At 35.1% G+C, this 16,959-nt stretch overlaps 5 protein-coding genes across 6 annotated transcripts; 2 read left to right on the top strand and 3 right to left on the bottom strand.

Moving 5' to 3' along the window:
- On the bottom strand, nucleotides 427-1,060 carry LOC104784815 (14 kDa proline-rich protein DC2.15-like). Its single transcript, XM_010509901.1, has one exon. The coding sequence runs from the start codon at nucleotides 988-990 to the stop codon at nucleotides 595-597; it is 396 nt and encodes a 131-aa protein (XP_010508203.1). The 5' UTR covers nucleotides 991-1,060; the 3' UTR covers nucleotides 427-594.
- LOC104784816 (autophagy-related protein 8e) lies at nucleotides 1,583-3,121 on the bottom strand. 2 transcript variants are annotated; one of them, XM_010509904.2, is made up of 5 exons: nucleotides 3,023-3,121; nucleotides 2,791-2,848; nucleotides 2,603-2,658; nucleotides 2,097-2,149; nucleotides 1,583-1,998 (listed from the first exon to the last, which is right to left on the bottom strand). In XM_010509904.2, the coding sequence occupies exons 2-5, from the start codon at nucleotides 2,828-2,830 to the stop codon at nucleotides 1,779-1,781; spliced, it is 369 nt and encodes a 122-aa protein (XP_010508206.1). In that variant the 5' UTR covers nucleotides 2,831-2,848; nucleotides 3,023-3,121; the 3' UTR covers nucleotides 1,583-1,778. The 2 variants fall into 2 exon arrangements, with proteins under 2 accessions (XP_010508206.1, XP_010508205.1); XM_010509903.2 differs by lacking the exon at nucleotides 3,023-3,121 and having other exon boundaries at nucleotides 2,791-3,016.
- On the top strand, nucleotides 7,060-8,092 carry LOC104788757 (60S ribosomal protein L11-1-like). The gene is made up of 4 exons (XM_010514540.1): nucleotides 7,060-7,320; nucleotides 7,388-7,430; nucleotides 7,639-7,798; nucleotides 7,894-8,092. The coding sequence occupies exons 1-4, from the start codon at nucleotides 7,060-7,062 to the stop codon at nucleotides 8,090-8,092; spliced, it is 663 nt and encodes a 220-aa protein (XP_010512842.1).
- On the top strand, nucleotides 9,768-12,196 carry LOC104784817 (scarecrow-like protein 27). Its single transcript, XM_010509905.2, has one exon. The coding sequence runs from the start codon at nucleotides 10,059-10,061 to the stop codon at nucleotides 12,015-12,017; it is 1,959 nt and encodes a 652-aa protein (XP_010508207.1). The 5' UTR covers nucleotides 9,768-10,058; the 3' UTR covers nucleotides 12,018-12,196.
- LOC104784818 (phosphatidate cytidylyltransferase 4, chloroplastic-like) lies at nucleotides 14,293-16,953 on the bottom strand. Its single transcript, XM_010509906.2, has 7 exons — nucleotides 16,295-16,953; nucleotides 15,817-16,109; nucleotides 15,531-15,721; nucleotides 15,292-15,416; nucleotides 15,083-15,216; nucleotides 14,873-14,988; nucleotides 14,293-14,787 (listed from the first exon to the last, which is right to left on the bottom strand). Exons 1-7 carry the CDS (start codon nucleotides 16,523-16,525, stop codon nucleotides 14,696-14,698), a joined length of 1,182 nt encoding a protein of 393 aa, XP_010508208.1. The 5' UTR covers nucleotides 16,526-16,953; the 3' UTR covers nucleotides 14,293-14,695.

The following is a 16,959-nucleotide window of genomic DNA, read 5'->3' on the forward strand; positions in this document are numbered from 1 at the left end:
GGTACAACTAGGGTGTGATGGGTACAACTGGAGGTACAACTAAGGGATATCCAGTACAACTAGATGTAGTTGTACGTTCAGTTTTCTTTTCAAAATTGTTAGAGGGTAGTTTCATCATTTCATTAAAGAAAAGGGTAGTGAGAATAAGTGGAGGTGATGCAGAAAAGAATTTCTGGTATAAAGGCACCAGATAATTAAATCCCTTTCTAATATGGTCCATGCCAATCTGGACTTATTGGGCCTATACTGGGTTGGATAATAATTAACCAATGGGAGACCACGAAGAGACCTTCTAAACCAAATAGAGGCTTTGATTGAAGCAAGAGCACTGGAGCGTGTCATTCATTCATCTATGAGCCTGACCGTAACTTATGGACGAGAGCTCTCAAGTCAAAATCTAAGAGAACTTAGTATTAATAAAAAAGATATATTAAAAGATTTCATTAACAAGCTCAAAGATTACATCAAACTCAATATGAGAGAAAAAAAAGGTTGGAAGATTAATTAATTTGCATTTCTCTAACAACAACAATAGATAACAGTAGAAACAAACATAGCAAACCAAAGAGATTTGTCTTTTTAAATCTCAAATCTTCAATCACATTGGAAACCGTAAGGAAGTTTCTTGCCACAATAGTTCAAGAGCAAGCTTAGATTAATTGGAACATTGAGATTAATCCCCAAGACATTGGCTTTAAGAGCGGTGCAGAGACAAACCGCAGCTTCGAGATTAGCAAGACCTTGAAGAAGTGAACAACAAGGAGTCTTAGGTGGAGAACCAACAAGAACGTTAACTAAACCCAATAAGTCTGCGCAAACACCGAGCTTAAATGTGTCGGTAGGGCAAGTGGGTTTAACCGGCGGGTCCTTCTTTGGAGACTTTGGGGTTTTAGGAGTAGTTGGTGGACATTTTGTGGAGGTTACAAAAGTGAAGAAAAGAAGATTAAGTGTGAGAAGAAGAGCTGTAACTGCAAGAGCCTTAGAAGCCATAGAAACAACTTTTAGTTAATGTTTTGGGATGAAATGTGAAGGAAGGAGAGATAGAGAACATTGGTTTATATAGAACAAGTTATTACATATACAGAAAGATAAATAGTAAAGCATGTGAGTGACTGAAGAAAATTTGAGTAAGAAACAAAACTATCCAGCTAGTTGGCTTTTGCAACTTGAGGCCATGAGATTGATTAGACTAATTTTAGGAATTGTATATTTTTCTAACATTAATTAATAGGGAAAAGACAAGATGTTTTCTCTTGTTTGTTTGCGAATGTAAAGGCTCCACAAACTTTGTTGAGCCAGAGTGTCTCTCTGGGAGGTATGTATGTATCAGTTTCGGTGTAGATTATACGTTACGTTGTTGATAATACATTATCTTTCCATTGCATTAGTCCCCATTCCTTTAGATTTTTCTATATGGACTAAAAGATCAGCATCAATCGATTAATTTCCATATCCAACTGGACAATATAACCCCAAAAACAAAATCCAAAAAGTCTCATCATTACACTTGCCCAACATTTGGGTTGGATTGATCTGGTCTAGTATCCAGTCTAATGAACTCTTTTAAGAAGCCACAAAGAAGAATTGCAAGATGATAGATAATACCAAAGAAGAGAATATTTTAAAGATTAGTCTATGTACATTTTTAAGAAGTAAAAGAAAATGGTAAATCACAAATTATTTTGAGGAATGATAAGAGATTGAGCAAACTATACATACAAATTTGAAAGATGGGAAGCAAATAAAAAGTGGCAGTTTCTCAGGTCAAGGGATTATTATTAGATTGGAGAAGCACCAAAAGTGTTCTCGCCACTGTAAGTGATGTAAAGGAAGCCATCTTCGTCCTTCTTATCCTCGTAGACGCTTGACATTAGCTCTCCGGTAGGAGGAAGAACATTGTCTACGAATATGAAGATAGCTTTCTCAGCGCTTAGTTTGATTCTCTTCCGAATCACATACACAAACTGACCAACTGTTAGGTCTGATGGCACAAGGTACCTACATTTATCAAAAAATCCAAAAGTTTATTCAAAACTCCATATAAGTGTTCAACATTGAAACATAACAAAGTTAAGATGAGATCAAAAGGTCCTTACTTTTTCTTGTCTATGTTCGGGACTTCACTTTTCTCAGCCTTTTCCACAATCACCTGCAACCAGTAAAAAAAAGTGATCAGAAACTTGAAGAAAAAAAACAAACAGTATTGGAATCATTAAACAAACAAGCTAATGTTATGTAACAATTTCTTGGCAAATTATGAATTCCAATCGAAAAGGAACATTAATACAAGCTAAACTATGAATAGCACCACAAAAGATTCATGTTCTTGTTTGTGCAATTGTATTCACCATATATACATACGCAAACACAAGTAAACCTTACAAGAACAGAACAAAACTGATCAAAACAACCGAAAAAACAAAGAAAACAAAGACTTCAACAGTATTGGATTCTCAAACAAACTAGCTAATGTTCTGTAATAATTCTTAGCTGGTCATGATTCCAATACAACATTGAAACAAACACACGCAAACAAAGATCCATCACCACAAGAAAACGTCACAAGAACAGAACAAAATCTGATAAAAATCAAAGAACTAACCGGAATCCGGTCAGGGTACTTCTCCCTGATCCTTCCAGCTTCAGCCTTCCTCTTTTCTGTACCCAAAAGAAAAAGAAAAAATCTCTTAAGAATCTCAGATATTACACATATATGAACGCTGGTTTTATATACTGAAACCAAAGCTAAGATGACAAAAAATCGAATCAAGTAAAGAAAAAAAGACTAACCGAAATCGTTGTCCATCTTAAAGCTGCTGCCTTTATTCATCTTTGCTTCTGTAAAAATCTATACAAACGGAGGAAAATAAACGAAATTGAGAGGACACAAAAACCCTAATTTTGTTTCAGCACCCAAATCCAAAAGCCGCGTCTTTTTTTATCGGAAACTTTGGATACTAGTAATATTGAAGCAATTGAAACAAGACTAACAGAGAGATAGAGATATCAAAAGAAAACTTACAGATAAGGATTGAACTCTTGAAGAAGAAGATACAAACAAACAAAGTCAAAAAAGCAAACCTATTTTTTTCGTCTATGATTGGATAACGTTAAGTGCGATGAATGATTACACCTGTATATTTTATTTATATACACCTTTGCCGGGTGACGTGTTTAGTAATTAGACACGTCATCTTAGCTTGTTCTCCAAACCAAAAAAAATCATTCCATTATTATTGTACTTAAATAAATATATTTTTAGTATTAACAAATAAAAAACAATAAAACCAAACGAGAATTTTTTTAGTTCATTTTCTATAATTTTATCTTTGACTAGTTCTAATATTATTACGCAATGTTAAATGTTATAAAATTTCATTGTACAGTTTCTTTCTCAGACTTTTCCTTTTTAGTGGAGGGCACGTCTGTCTGGAGATTTGGTTTTCTCCCCTTGTTTCTTTCTTTCTTTCTTTCTTACCTACGACTACGATGTTGATTTTTGTTTGTTAGAGAGTAATGCGAAATTACGCGATGTTATAGTTTTCTGTTTTCACCTTTCGGCTCAGATGCACGAAATCGAATAATAAGGATAACCAAGCTTTAATGGGCCAATTTAATTAATAAGTGGGCCTATTGTAGTTTTACGATTATTACGAGGTTCGGTGACACTGAATATATAAGGCCGGCCCATGCCCAATATGTATTATGTTAGGCAATAATTCTTTTGTTTTTTTAAAAAAAAAAATTAATCTTTTTATCACTCAATCATAGAAATAGTTTTTTTTTTGCATTTGCTTCAATTTGTGGTGATTCATCTCATATATACAATTTGTTTCAATTTACTTTCGCGATTTCTCGTCATCCTCGACTATAGAGCCGTTATCTTTCTCCCGTCTCTCTCCATTGCCTAAATTTATTTCTAATATTTTGTAACAAACGTTTGATAAATTTTTAATTTGATGATTTTTTCCTACTTATAATTTATTTCAGTTTACCTTTGTGACTTCTCATCATCATCGATTCTGCATCAACCGAGAGAGCCATTATCTTCCTCCCATTTTTCTCCATTGCTTAAATTTATTTATAATCTATATTTTGCAACAAACATGTGATAAATTTTCAATTTGATGATTTTTTCCTATTTGCAATTTATTTCAATTTACTTCTATTACTCCTCATCATCATCGACTATGCTGCAAACGAGGGAGCCACCATCTTCCTCTCGTCTCTCTCCACTGCTTAAATTTATCTCTAGTCCATGTTCTACAACGAGCATCTGATAAATTTCCAATTTGATGATCCTTTTCCATTTATGATTTGTTTCAGTTTAACTATATGACTCCTTATCAGATCATCCTCGACTCTACTGCAACCGATGGAGCCAACATCTTCCTCGCGCAATAAATCTTGATTACATTTGATTTTTTTTTTCTTTCTTTTTGAAAATTTTCAATGTTTTTATCACACAATGATATCAATTGTTTTGTGTATTTGCTTTATTCGTGGTGATTCATCGTATTTATACGATAATGAAGAAATTGAAAAACATAATTTCGTTGTCTTACGGCCTAATCGACTTAGTTAACCAAAGTCTAACAAAAGAGTTATCAAGACTCCGAAAACATAATAAAAATTTAGTAATAGAAATGTCAAGGGACATAAAAAAAAATGAAACAATGAGAGGTATATATAATAGGAGCACTTGATCATTGCCAAATGATTAATGAAGAATGTATGTATTTGTGCATCGTATAGTTTTATAATTCAACTATCCCTAGATTTTAGCAATAATACTTAAGTTCTTTTGTAATGTATTAATCGATGATTATCTTTTGTTCTTGGTGTTGGTCGTTGTCTTAACAAAAAGAGACCATATATTATATAACCATTTAGCAGCATTATTGTATTTTCTGCCATAATCATATAAATCCAAACATAAACATCGATACAACTATGTATGCCATGTTCATCTTTATTTAGTTTTTCATAATTTCATTACGATAATTTCTACAACAAGAGCCCCATTATCGATACACCTTTCCTGTATACTATATATATTTTTTTTTTTCCCTATATACTATATATTTTTCTATGTGATCGATAATAGTAAATTCTGCGCAAATGTTCCTAATTAAAGGTCTGAAGCCTGCGTGTATGAGAAATGTATAAGAAGTTAAAATTTCATTTAAATAGATATTATAATTTAAATATTTAATATGAACACAAGTGGCACGTTAGTGGTGTCCCTTCTTTAGCTAGTCATCACCTCTAAGATTGAATAAGCAAGTTGGTAATTTGTATTCTAAAAATAACAAAAAGGCACGAAGAAAATAATTTAATGCTTTCTCTATACACATTTTGTTTTTAAAGACAGAGTTACAATTAGTAGTGGTGGAAACTCACATGGAGGTTTGTGATTTGTCTTGGGAAATAAACCATGTCTCTCATAATGACAATGCTCAAATAATATAAGTATGTATTTTTTTTATAATAATCTGAATTATACTAGTATATTTTCTGGTTCAAAACATAAATTTATGGTTAACTCATCAAGGCAACACTGATACACAATAATAACATAATAAGCATGTCTACTTTACATTCATACACAAGCAACCAAAAATTTCAATCTTGTCTTGGAAATCCAGCTGCACATCTCCTTGTTTTGATTTTCATTTACTCCACTTCATGTTTTTAATCACTTATTTATTTGTATGTATATGTAATGACCACTTGATTTATTGGTAATGCTATTTTGTTAGATACTACGGAATAAACAATATGTTAGCGTGATCCATGTTATGTCATCGAGGTGTTTCATTACCACGAATTTTCTTAGAAATTGTGAACAACATATTGGGACCGTGCGATCAATTTGATTTGTGTTGGCAAGAAAAACACTGTTTTATTAGTAGTTTTAAAATAAAGTTTGGTTTCCAACACAGTAAATTGTTTACTACTAGTACTAGTATTTTAATATCGTACACCTAATGTAAAGAGTTGATTAAGAATGGACAAAAGAAATTCGATTAACTACTTAATACTTAATTGTACTTTAGTTATTTAAACACAATTAAGTAGAGTGGAAATTTTAAACTTAGCACTGTCATTTTCATTGACCAAAAATTAATATACTTCTATCAAATTATCATTTTAAATAAAATAATATTATAAAAGAACTACATTTTAAACAAAACAGTGGATATACTTCAACATGCTTGATTGCTTTCGCACTAAAAAATTCGCTTCACATATGTTTGCAATTTTAAATTTTAATTTTCGTAATATATAATGAACAAAAGTAAGGTTCGAATATAATAGGTTAGTTATTTAACTAACACATGTTAGGCCATTTTTAATGGCAGAACACATGTGTGTTTTAAGCCCAAATTTATTAATAAAAAAGAGAATAGTGGCTTTAGATCAATTTTTTTGATCTTGAATAAGAACTGATTTAATCTCAGTTCTTATTGGTCGTGGCTTCACGTGATTGGCCGAGAGTTTTTGCAAAGAAAAAAAAAATTTCATTTCTCTTCTTGAGTGTTTCGGTCTCGAAAGCTTCCGTCGTCGTCTCTTCCCGCAAACAGGTTCCCACAATCTCTCTGTTTGATTTGAAGAGCTTGTCCATGTTCTTAGTGACGGATCTTCGTACTTTGTACTTCAATTTAGTTTGATTTTGTTTACTAGGGATTTTGATTTTGCAATTTCCCAGAATTGTTTGAAGATTTTGTTTTGATCTGTTACAGAATCTAGTTGTCTCCATGTTACTGTGTAGTAATTCATCTAAATTTTGACAGTTCTTTGGGATTTTTGCTGCTGTGTTCTGTGAGTTGAAGTTGTTAAAGTCCATGATTCTGATGATTTTGATAAATTGAAAGTATAAACTGGTAGCTTTATAAGACTTATAAACTGGTTAAAATCTCCTCTTGTGTCTTTCATATCTCCAGCTTCGTTTTTTCTCCGATTCGTGAAGCTCCAGTTCTTATCTATTTGATATAGAAGCTCCAATGGTGCGTAATTGACTCTGTGGCTTTACTTTTGAGTTTGTTTAGTGAGAACATGGCTGGAGAAGGTGAAGAGGATGTACCTAGGGATGCTAAGATTGTGAAATCTCTGCCTAAGTCGATGGGTTTGGAGGACTGCGAGCCTCGTGTGATACACCAGTTTCTGGAGCTATGGTACCGGTATGTGGTGGAAGTGTTGACAGATGCTCAGGTTTACTCAGAGCATGCTAGCAAATCCAACATTGATTGTGATGATGTGAAGCTCGCTATTCAACCCAAAGTTAATTTCAGTTTCTCTCAGCCACCTCCAAGAGAGGCATGCATTGTTGTTGACGATTCCTGCTCGATTTGAATCGAATTAGTTCTTTGGCTTCTTTTTGTAGGTGTTGGAACAATTGAGTGGTCAGACTCCTGTCTTCTCCAAAGGTGAGTCTTACTTCTAAGTTGAATCAATCTTGTAGTTCTTGGAACAATAGTGATTTTGTAGTGAGAATCAGTAGCTATCAGTTGTCTTCTCTGTTTTTTTTAAATGGATTGCTTGGACAATCTATGTAATCATCAGCTTCTAGTAGATAACTTTGTTGTCGATGATGATGAAGAGAGTTCTGAAATAATATGTTATCACTTTTTGCAGCTCGATACACTGTTCGTTCTTTTGGTATCAGGGGAGAGAAGGCAATGCAGCTTCTTGAGAGTGGACTGAAGGTTAAAGAATACAAACTCTTGAGAAGGAACTTTAGTGACACTGGTTGCTTTGGTTTTGGTATTCAGGAGCACATTGATTTGGGTATCAAGTAAGTTGTTTGCTTTTATCTTTCTAACACAAACATAGAAAGAGTAGCTTTGTGTAAACATTGATCCAAGCGGGGGTTTTTGTATTTCATCTTAGGTATGATCCATTTACTGGAATCTACGGTATGGACTTCTATGTTGTTCTTGAGAGACATAGTTACCGTGTGGCACGTCGCAGAAGATGCAAGGCTCGTGTTGGAATCCAGCATAGAGTGACCAAAGATGATGCCATGAAATGGTTCCAGGTGAAGTACGAAGGAGTCATTCTCAACAAGTCTCAGAACATTACCGGCTAAAACAGATATGTCAAACAAAAATATCTATAATCTGTCTTTATCTTTTCCCCCCAATTCGAATCAGTATTTTCTCAGTTTTGTTTTGCTTCTCTGATCTTCTTCATACATTTTGAATTTTCCTTACATAGATATTTATAATTATATCATTATGGACAAATATATTTATTTTAAGAACAACAAAATTAGTTCCCCTATTTTTTTACCTATGATCTTAATAACTGATCTTAGATCATTTTCACTATATATTTAATTTAAGAACACAAAAAAAATGCTCTCCGCCCTTAATGAGTAACAACTTTTGAGTTCATTGAAAAAAAAAAAGGATAAAAAGAGTTTAAGTTTTTAAAAAAATCACGAGTTAAAGTAATCGATAACACCACCACCATCTTAGATTTTGTAGTTAATTTAAAATAGAGAGAAAAGAAAAAAAAAAAAAAAAAAAAAAAAANGAAGAGAAATAGTTCCAACACTAGTTAAGTTAGATTATAGAGAGGCGATGGGAGGATCTTTAGGGAGAGACAAAACAAAACATCTCAGCCGTTGAAAGATATTATTGTCTCGATGTTTTCAATAAAATTTTCAAAAAGCCAACACAGAGGAGAAGGAAGAGGGAGACACTCAAATAGAGCACCGGTCCGTCAGATTTTCAGTTTCGAAAACCAGGCCCCAAATCCACCTGCCATTGCTGTTTCCCCTACAATTACGACATTGTCCCTATCTCTTTTCGTAGTCCTCTTTCTCGAAACCAAGGGTAAAATTGGGAATTACATTGATAATTAGTAATGAACCATCTGCGTCAGTTTCGTCTTTTTGCTCTGTTTCCTCGGCATATGTAAGATTTTCTTTAATTTTTTTTTAAAAAAACACTGTTTCAGTTTCAGATCAAATGACTTCTTCCTTTTTTTTTTTTTTCTTTTCTTTTATATCTTGGAAAAAGTAATTCAAAAAAAAAAGTACGTAAAAAAAAAAGGGAAAAACATTTGAATTGAGGGGTGGTTTTTTTTTCTTTTTCTTCCGAAAGTAGTATTTTTTCGTTTGTATGTTTGCAAAAAAAAAAAAAAATAAATAAAATGTTGGGAAAAAAATCATGTGATATTTTGTAATACTAGATATCTTACAGAAAACATTACTAATTCGTATAAGATTAATTTTAGTATAAATGATATAACCAACTAGTAATTTGTTGTTTTAAGATTTTACAAGTAGTAGATATAAATTAGCTGGTAAACATTCTAGTACATAAACCCCTAGAATAATCGTACGAATGATAGAAGTAACATTCTAATTTTTTTTTTTTTTAGAAAACAAAGGATTTTGAAAGCTTTATTAAGGCCAAAATTGAAGAGAGTAAGACAAATTGCAATAGGGGAGAGACTGGAGAGTAGTGTCACGCGCTGCATATTGCGAAGAGAGGACTCGACAATGATGGCACAAGAACACGGTACATATGTAGATAAGTACATCTACAGACACAACACAAGCCACACATAGAGGACGAAGAAGCAACCCAAAAAAAAAGACACAACACACATACAAAATAAAATAAAATAAAAATAAAAATAAAAATGAAAATTCCATTTTTACAAAAACCAAAAGATTTAGATAGAGAGAGAAAGAGACTGTAAATGTGAAATAAAATAAAAAGAGAGAGAGAGAGCATTGATGAAGACCACTTTTTATATATTGCACGCATCCATATAACAGCTACAGCATCAGAGAGAAATAAAGAAGAAGTGATTTTAGAGAAAGAAAGAAAAAAAAAAAAAAAGTTGGGGCGCCAATTACAAGTTTTGAGCTTTGCATGTGTTTCTTTCTTCCGTACATTTAACATCTCTCTCTCTCTTCTTTTGTTGTCTTTCTGTTCTGAGATCTCTCTCTCTTTCTCTCTAGGGTTCTCTTTTTTTATTTTCCTTCTTCTGGGATTGTTTTTTTTAATTAGGGTTACTGTGTGTGTTGAGAGGAGGCGATGCCCTTATCCTTTGAAAGATTTCAAGGGGAGGGGGTGTTTGGTTTATCTTCTTCTTCTTCTTCATCTTTCTATCCAGATTCTCATAAAATCTGGTTCACCAATCAAGAAGACAAAACCGGAGTCAGAGAAGCTAAACAAGAAGAAGATCTTCTTGGTTATGTTGTCGGTTCTTTTTTACCGGAGCCGACGTCTGTCCTCGACGCTTTAAGGAGTCCTAGTCCTCTCGCCTCTCATTCTTCAACCACCACCACGCTGTCTTCCTCTCACGGCGGCGGTGGTACCACCGTCACCGCCACCGCCGTTACTCCCGGTGATGATAACAATAATAAATGTAGTCATCAGATGGGTTTGGATGATCTTGATGGTGTTCTCTCTGCTTCTTCTCCTGGTCAAGAACAGAGTATCCTGAGACTTATCATGGACCCGGGTTCTGCTTTCGGTGTTTTCGACCCGGGTTTTGGTTTCGGGTCTGCTTCTTCCGGTCCTGTCACTGATGATAATTCCAATCCTCTCTGCAGCTTCCCGTTTCAAGATGTTACGAATCCGTCAGAAGCTTTGATCAATCCTACGACGAATTTCTCTAACCCTCCGTTGTCTCCACCGGCGAAACGGTTTAATTCCGGATCTCATCATCATCAACAACAACCCGTTTTCCCTTTCTCGGATCCGGATCCGGTTCATGACCCGGTTCGTCGTCAGCACCAGTTTCAGTTTCCGTTTCAGTTTCATCAACAACAACAAATCCCGTCTTCTTCGGCGGCGGTGGCTATGGTTCCGGTTCCGGTTCCGTCTCAAGGAATGGCCGGCGATGACCAATCAGTCATCATCGAGCAGCTGTTCAACGCGGCGGAGCTTATCGGAACCAACGGAAACAACAACAACAACAACGGCGACCACACCGTTCTCGCGCAAGGGATATTGGCGCGGCTCAATCACCATCTCAACACTAGTAACCACAAGTCTCCGTTTCAGAGAGCGGCTTCTCACATCTCCGAAGCTCTCCTCTCACTCATCCACAACGACTCTTCACCGACGTTAATCACGCCGGAGAATCTGATTCTTCGTATCGCCGCTTACAGATCCTTCTCCGAAACGTCGCCGTTTCTACAGTTCGTTAACTTCACAGCGAATCAATCGATTCTTGAAGAGTCGTGTAACAACGATTCAGGGTTTGATCGGATCCACATTATCGATTTCGATGTTGGTTACGGAGGACAGTGGTCGTCTCTAATGCAAGAACTCGCTTCCGGAGGAGGTGGAAGAAGAAGAAACAGAGCATCGTCTCTTAAATTAACAGTCTTTGCTCCTCCTCCTTCAACAGTCTCCGACGAGTTCGAGCTTCGATTCACTGAGGAAAATCTCAAAACTTTCGCCGGAGAACTCAAAGTTCCGTTCGAAATCGAGTTGCTAAGCATAGAGCTTCTCTTAAACCCGGCTTATTGGCCTCTCTCTCTCCGTTCATCGGAAAAAGAAGCAATTGCGGTGAATCTCCCGATAAACTCCGTCGTCTCCGGTTACCTCCCGTTGATCCTCCGTTTCTTGAAACAAATCTCGCCAAACGTCGTCGTTTGCTCTGACAGAGGATGTGACCGTAACGACGCGCCGTTTCCAAACGCAGTGATCCATGCGCTTCAGTATCACACAACTCTGCTTGAGTCTCTTGACGCTAATCAGAACCAAGACGATTCGAGTGTAGAGAGGTTTTGGGTGCAACCTTCGATCGAGAAGCTGTTGATGAAACGTCAACGTTGGATTGAAAGATCTCCACCGTGGAGAAGTTTGTTTACGCAATGTGGGTTTTCTCCGGCGGGGTTGAGTCAGACGGCGGAGGCTCAGGCGGAGTGTTTGCTGCAGAGGAATCCGGTTAGAGGGTTTCACGTTGAGAAGAGACAGTCATCACTTGTCATGTGTTGGCAAAGGAAAGAACTTGTTACTGTCTCTGCTTGGAAATGTTAGAACAATGAAACCATTCAAGCTAATTTCTCTGTTTTACTTCTTTTTTTTTTTAATTTTCTCAGATTTTTAAAAATGTTGTTATGTTTGTTCAATGCTGGTGTTCTTAGTTTCAGACTTGTGGTGGTGTTTTAACATTTTAAGGAAGTAAGGATATATAATCAAAAAGTCTCCTTTTGTTAGATTTTGTTTTTGCTCTTTCCGAGTTTATGCATATAAATCTCTAATCCAAAAATAGAAATATGCAAAAGAGGTGTATATGCTTAATTCAAATCATGTGGTTTAGTATTTGTTTTCAGGATCTTCATAGACTTCTTAACTCGAGTTTATGCATGTAAACATTCTACTTTGGACTAAACTTGATTTGTGGAAAACTATATTAAAGAGCCTATTCCATTGTTAAGGTTGAGGTCATATGAAAGGATCATGTACATCAACTTTGAATTAAGAAACAATTTTATCTTGTTATTATATTGTATAATGTAGAATTAGTGAATACCCCCACGGTACATGGACATTAAGAACCAAAAAGTGAAAGCTAATTGAAAATTTATCATTTGGGTTTTTGGAGCTTCCAAGGTTGAATGTTTTGTTTAATCGTCTCGGGTCCCTAACGGAATTTTTTTTTTTTTTCTTCTTTCCCTCAGTTATGGCCATGAAAAAGTTTATTTTTTTCTGTCATAAAAAGGTTAGCACTTTAATCTGCGTACAATGTTTTATTTAGATGTGTAGGGATTAAATGTATTCATAAGCTTTTTTAGCTTTTTAAATACTATACAAATGCATTATTGTAATACGACTTTTGTTCGTGAAATCACATGGTCCTAAAGTCATTGGTGCTTTGTTATTATAATCTCTTCAGTTTTGATTATAAAACTAAATTAGACGGTCTTGATTTCTGACCAACCGCTTCGTTTAACTTATATCGATATACATAAGTTTTAATGACGTCGGTGTACTTATTGTTTAATCGTGACCATAACCCGTAGTAGCTAAAAAAACGTGTAATTTTATAGATTGGCTGGATTGAAAACTAAACAGATTAATGTCTGTTTATATCAATTATTGTCTTCTTTATTTTACTAAGATCTATATCTAATCCACTAGCATCTTCTTACCTAACTATTAAAACACTCGATAAAAGTTTTTGGTTTTTTGGGTGCGGTTAATATTATAAGAGAAACACATTGTAAATTTTGTTCTGGTTTTATTCTACTTTCGGCTTATATATCGGAGGAATAATTTTACGAACAGAAAAATTGAAATCTTGAAAGACCTTTCCAAAGTCATGTTTAAATTAGAAAAAAAGAAAAAGTAAATAGAAACGAAGAAAAATGAATTAATATAAAAAAGTTTAGGTTGTGACACCTCCTCTAGTAGCGGATCGAGGTTTGCATGTTACTTTGTATGAAATGTTTTTGTTTTGGTTGCCTAATTTCGAAATTATCAGCTTTTTGACAATATAAAAAAAGCAATCAGCTTTAACTTATAACTTAAAAAAAACAAAAACCAAAAGACATATACGTCATCAATAAGATACATACTATTGAGAATTTGAAACTAAGAAATATAATAACGTGAATTAAAACATGGTGCCAAACCGACAACAGACACTTTTGTCTCCATGACTGCCAAAGAAAGCTTCATAATTTTTTACTTTTAGACATTAATTAAGAGAAACACCGGTTCATGCACACACCTACGTGCTTACATATAGTTTACATCTATTTATTTTCTTTTTCTTTTATAGTAGAAATTTTATTACAAATATGTTTTCTTTGTGACAATTCATAATAAGAAAGGAATAAACTTTGATAGATACAAAATCTTAGGCTGATGCTCGCTCCACCAATGTCTTCGTCTTCCCAATCATTTCTTCTTCTTTTTTATTTTGTTTTGGTTCTTCTTTAAAAATAAATAAATTTACCTTTTTTATTCTCAACTCGATTTATAAAAAAGTCTGCTTGGGAACAACGCATTCTCTATCAACCCCACATCATTTTTTAGTCATCTTTTTTTAAGTTTCTTTTTCTCATGACCTCTTTTTAGTTTTTATCCATTTTCTACGAAAGAAGACAAAAATAAACAAAACATAAAAACCAACAATAACAAAAAAAAAAATTAAAATCTTTTAAATTGTAGAAATAGGTCTCAAAATTATAGATATCCATACAAAAAAAAAAAAACATATATTGGGCAAGTTTGGATTGAGCAGCGTCAATGGGGTGATGGTAGGTAGACCTATCAGTCAATTACCATCAAAATAATTGCAATTTAGCATTATTAATCATGTTTATGGTAGTTTTAATAAAGTCAAACTCTATACATTTTTCACAAGAACAAAAAGTGTTGTTTCTAATAAGCTTACGGTTTATCTAAATGTTTAAAACATGAATATAATAAACTTTGTATACCAAATTATGCACCCCTAAAGACTGGCCTTTTGGGTCAACTATCAATCATAAACCAAACGCAAACCGGTTGTTACATCGTATCAAGAAGCAACCTACCGGCTGCAATCAGACATAAAGACCCAGCCTCTGCTTTCACCTCCTACAAAGTCCTCTGGATCTCTCGAAGGCAACAACAACACTGAACACTGCACCATTTGTTTCACAGCTACAACATGCCGTGGAAATGCTTGTAGGTTTCCTGAAGCTATGGTGTTTTCGGTAGATGAATCAAACTCCGTAAAGCCTTAAGGATGTTTTGATGAATGAATAAGCTAACGCGCCGGTGAAAATGTAACTATCAACTCTATCTAATATTCCACCTGCAAGCATGGGATAGAAAGAGGTAGCAGGAGTGAGAAGAAAGAAAGGCGTTGATTTTATGTATGAATTGAGGGGTGACTTTACCATGTCCTGGGATGAGTGAACCAGAGTCTTTGACGCCTGCATCACGCTTGATCATTGATTCAGTAAGATCACCAAAGACTGACCCAAAGAAGTTGAGAAACCCAAAAGCTATTGAGCTGAGGAAACCAACAAACAAATGAACCAATTCAGAAACAGAGAGATAACGAGAAACCGAGTTTCTATAGACCAAAATGAAACCTCTCTGAGCACCTGAACAGAGATTGAGGCCAACTGAGGGATTTAGAGAGTATAATGGTAATGGCTATACAACCAACAAGTCCTACAATAGTCCCTTCCCATGTCTTCTTGGGACTGATACTAGTAAGAGGTGTCCTACCAAAAGCCTGCACTTTTTATAGTTTAAATCAACTTCAAAGTGGTTATAGAGTTATAAAAAGAGGCATCATTATTGGTATTACCTTGCCACCGAGAAAAGCAAAAGTGTCTGTCGCAATTACACCGCTGAAAGAAATCAATGTTGCCACAAGTCCAACTGTCCAATGAGCTTGACCACCAAGAAGAATTGGCCATGTCCTTCCGATACCTATTGAATGGAAACAGGTTAAAAGGACATAGGAAGTAGGAGAGAGCAGAGAGCTTTGCCTCAATAAACTAAACATTTGAGATATAAAGGAGGAGAGAAGGCGAGAGAGCTTGCCAGTGTTAAGCGCAGGAGCAGCTAAACCACAGCGAAGCTTAACCCAGAAACATGGGAGATAACCACAGTAAAATAGACCAAACATTGTACTACTCAGCTGAGCAAAACGCGGGGAACCTCTCTGTACTAACAATGCTATTGCAACAACAAATGCTGCGGATGTCACCAATATATCAATGTTACCAAAGTACCTAAAAAGATTTTCATGTTAAATAAGATAAGTCATATCACATGGATAACAACAAGATAAAGCTTCGAAGTAGAGAGCGTTTTTAGCTAAACTCACAGAGTAAGTAATGGCATAAGGGCACATATAACTGAGCAAACTCGAGATACATATCGTGGAGGAGGTGTCATTCCTTTAGCTATGCCTCTACTACTAACGAGCTCGAAATATTCACGAGAACCGATAAAAACAGAAGCTGCTAAAGCTACTGTGAAAACCCATCCTCCAGCTAACACAACACATCCAACAGGTAATCCAATACCAATACCAAAGATCACTCTTTTCTTAAGCTGACTTGCTTTCTTCTGCTTATCTTCCACATTTTGCAAGTCATGATGGATTCTATCAATTCCCTAAAAAAGAATGAACAATTAAGGAATCATTGAGGTCCCACTCACTTAAAACCTAAAACACTATCAAGTCACTTCTCAATTGAGCTTAAAAATTGAGTCTTTCAATCTCTCTCTATCTCGGTCAATGTCGACTTGCTTCTTGTAAAAGTTACAGATTCGAGGAGAAGAGAGCATAAAGTTATTACCTTTGAGTTGTCATCATCACCAAACTGGTCTGATTCAGCTCGAGCAACGGCTGTGAGTAAACGCCGTTTAAGTGAAACTCGAGCAAGGCCTGAGCGAAACAATGGTTTGGTATTATCACTGACGAGACGTAGACTCGAATATTTCGTGTAAAGGGGAAGAATTAGGGGTTTTCGACGGCAAGGGCATGTACAGAGAGAAGTCGATAAAACCGGTTCAGCAAAAGACGTCATTGCTCCTTTCACCGTGACCCCAATATTAAAAACCCATATGATATAGAAAGAAAAGAGGAAAGATGAAGTGAGTGTTTTTTTTTATGTGCTTATGAAATCACAAGTGTGCTGTTTCCTTGGTCGTAAACAGAGTAACATTTATTTATTTGTTTTAAGAAAAACATTACAAAGATGAGACTAAGATAAAGAAAGGAGTTAGTGGAGAGAAGACAACAAACAAACAAACAAAAGTCTTTTGGGTTTACAAAAGTAGAAAAAGAGGAAAACAAAAGGAGCATGTGTAAAAAATTCTAAGTCTTTTTAACGAAAACGTAAATAAAATCCTCTAAACGTTCTAAGTTGAGATTTTTCATGTGAAGACGACGATAAAGACAGAAGAGAAGATGATGTGTCCTCCCTCCCTCACACAATTTGATACTTTTTCTTTCTTTCTA

This window comes from Camelina sativa, chromosome 5 (genome assembly GCF_000633955.1).
Source record: "Camelina sativa cultivar DH55 chromosome 5, Cs, whole genome shotgun sequence".
Taxonomy (NCBI): domain Eukaryota; kingdom Viridiplantae; phylum Streptophyta; class Magnoliopsida; order Brassicales; family Brassicaceae; genus Camelina; species Camelina sativa.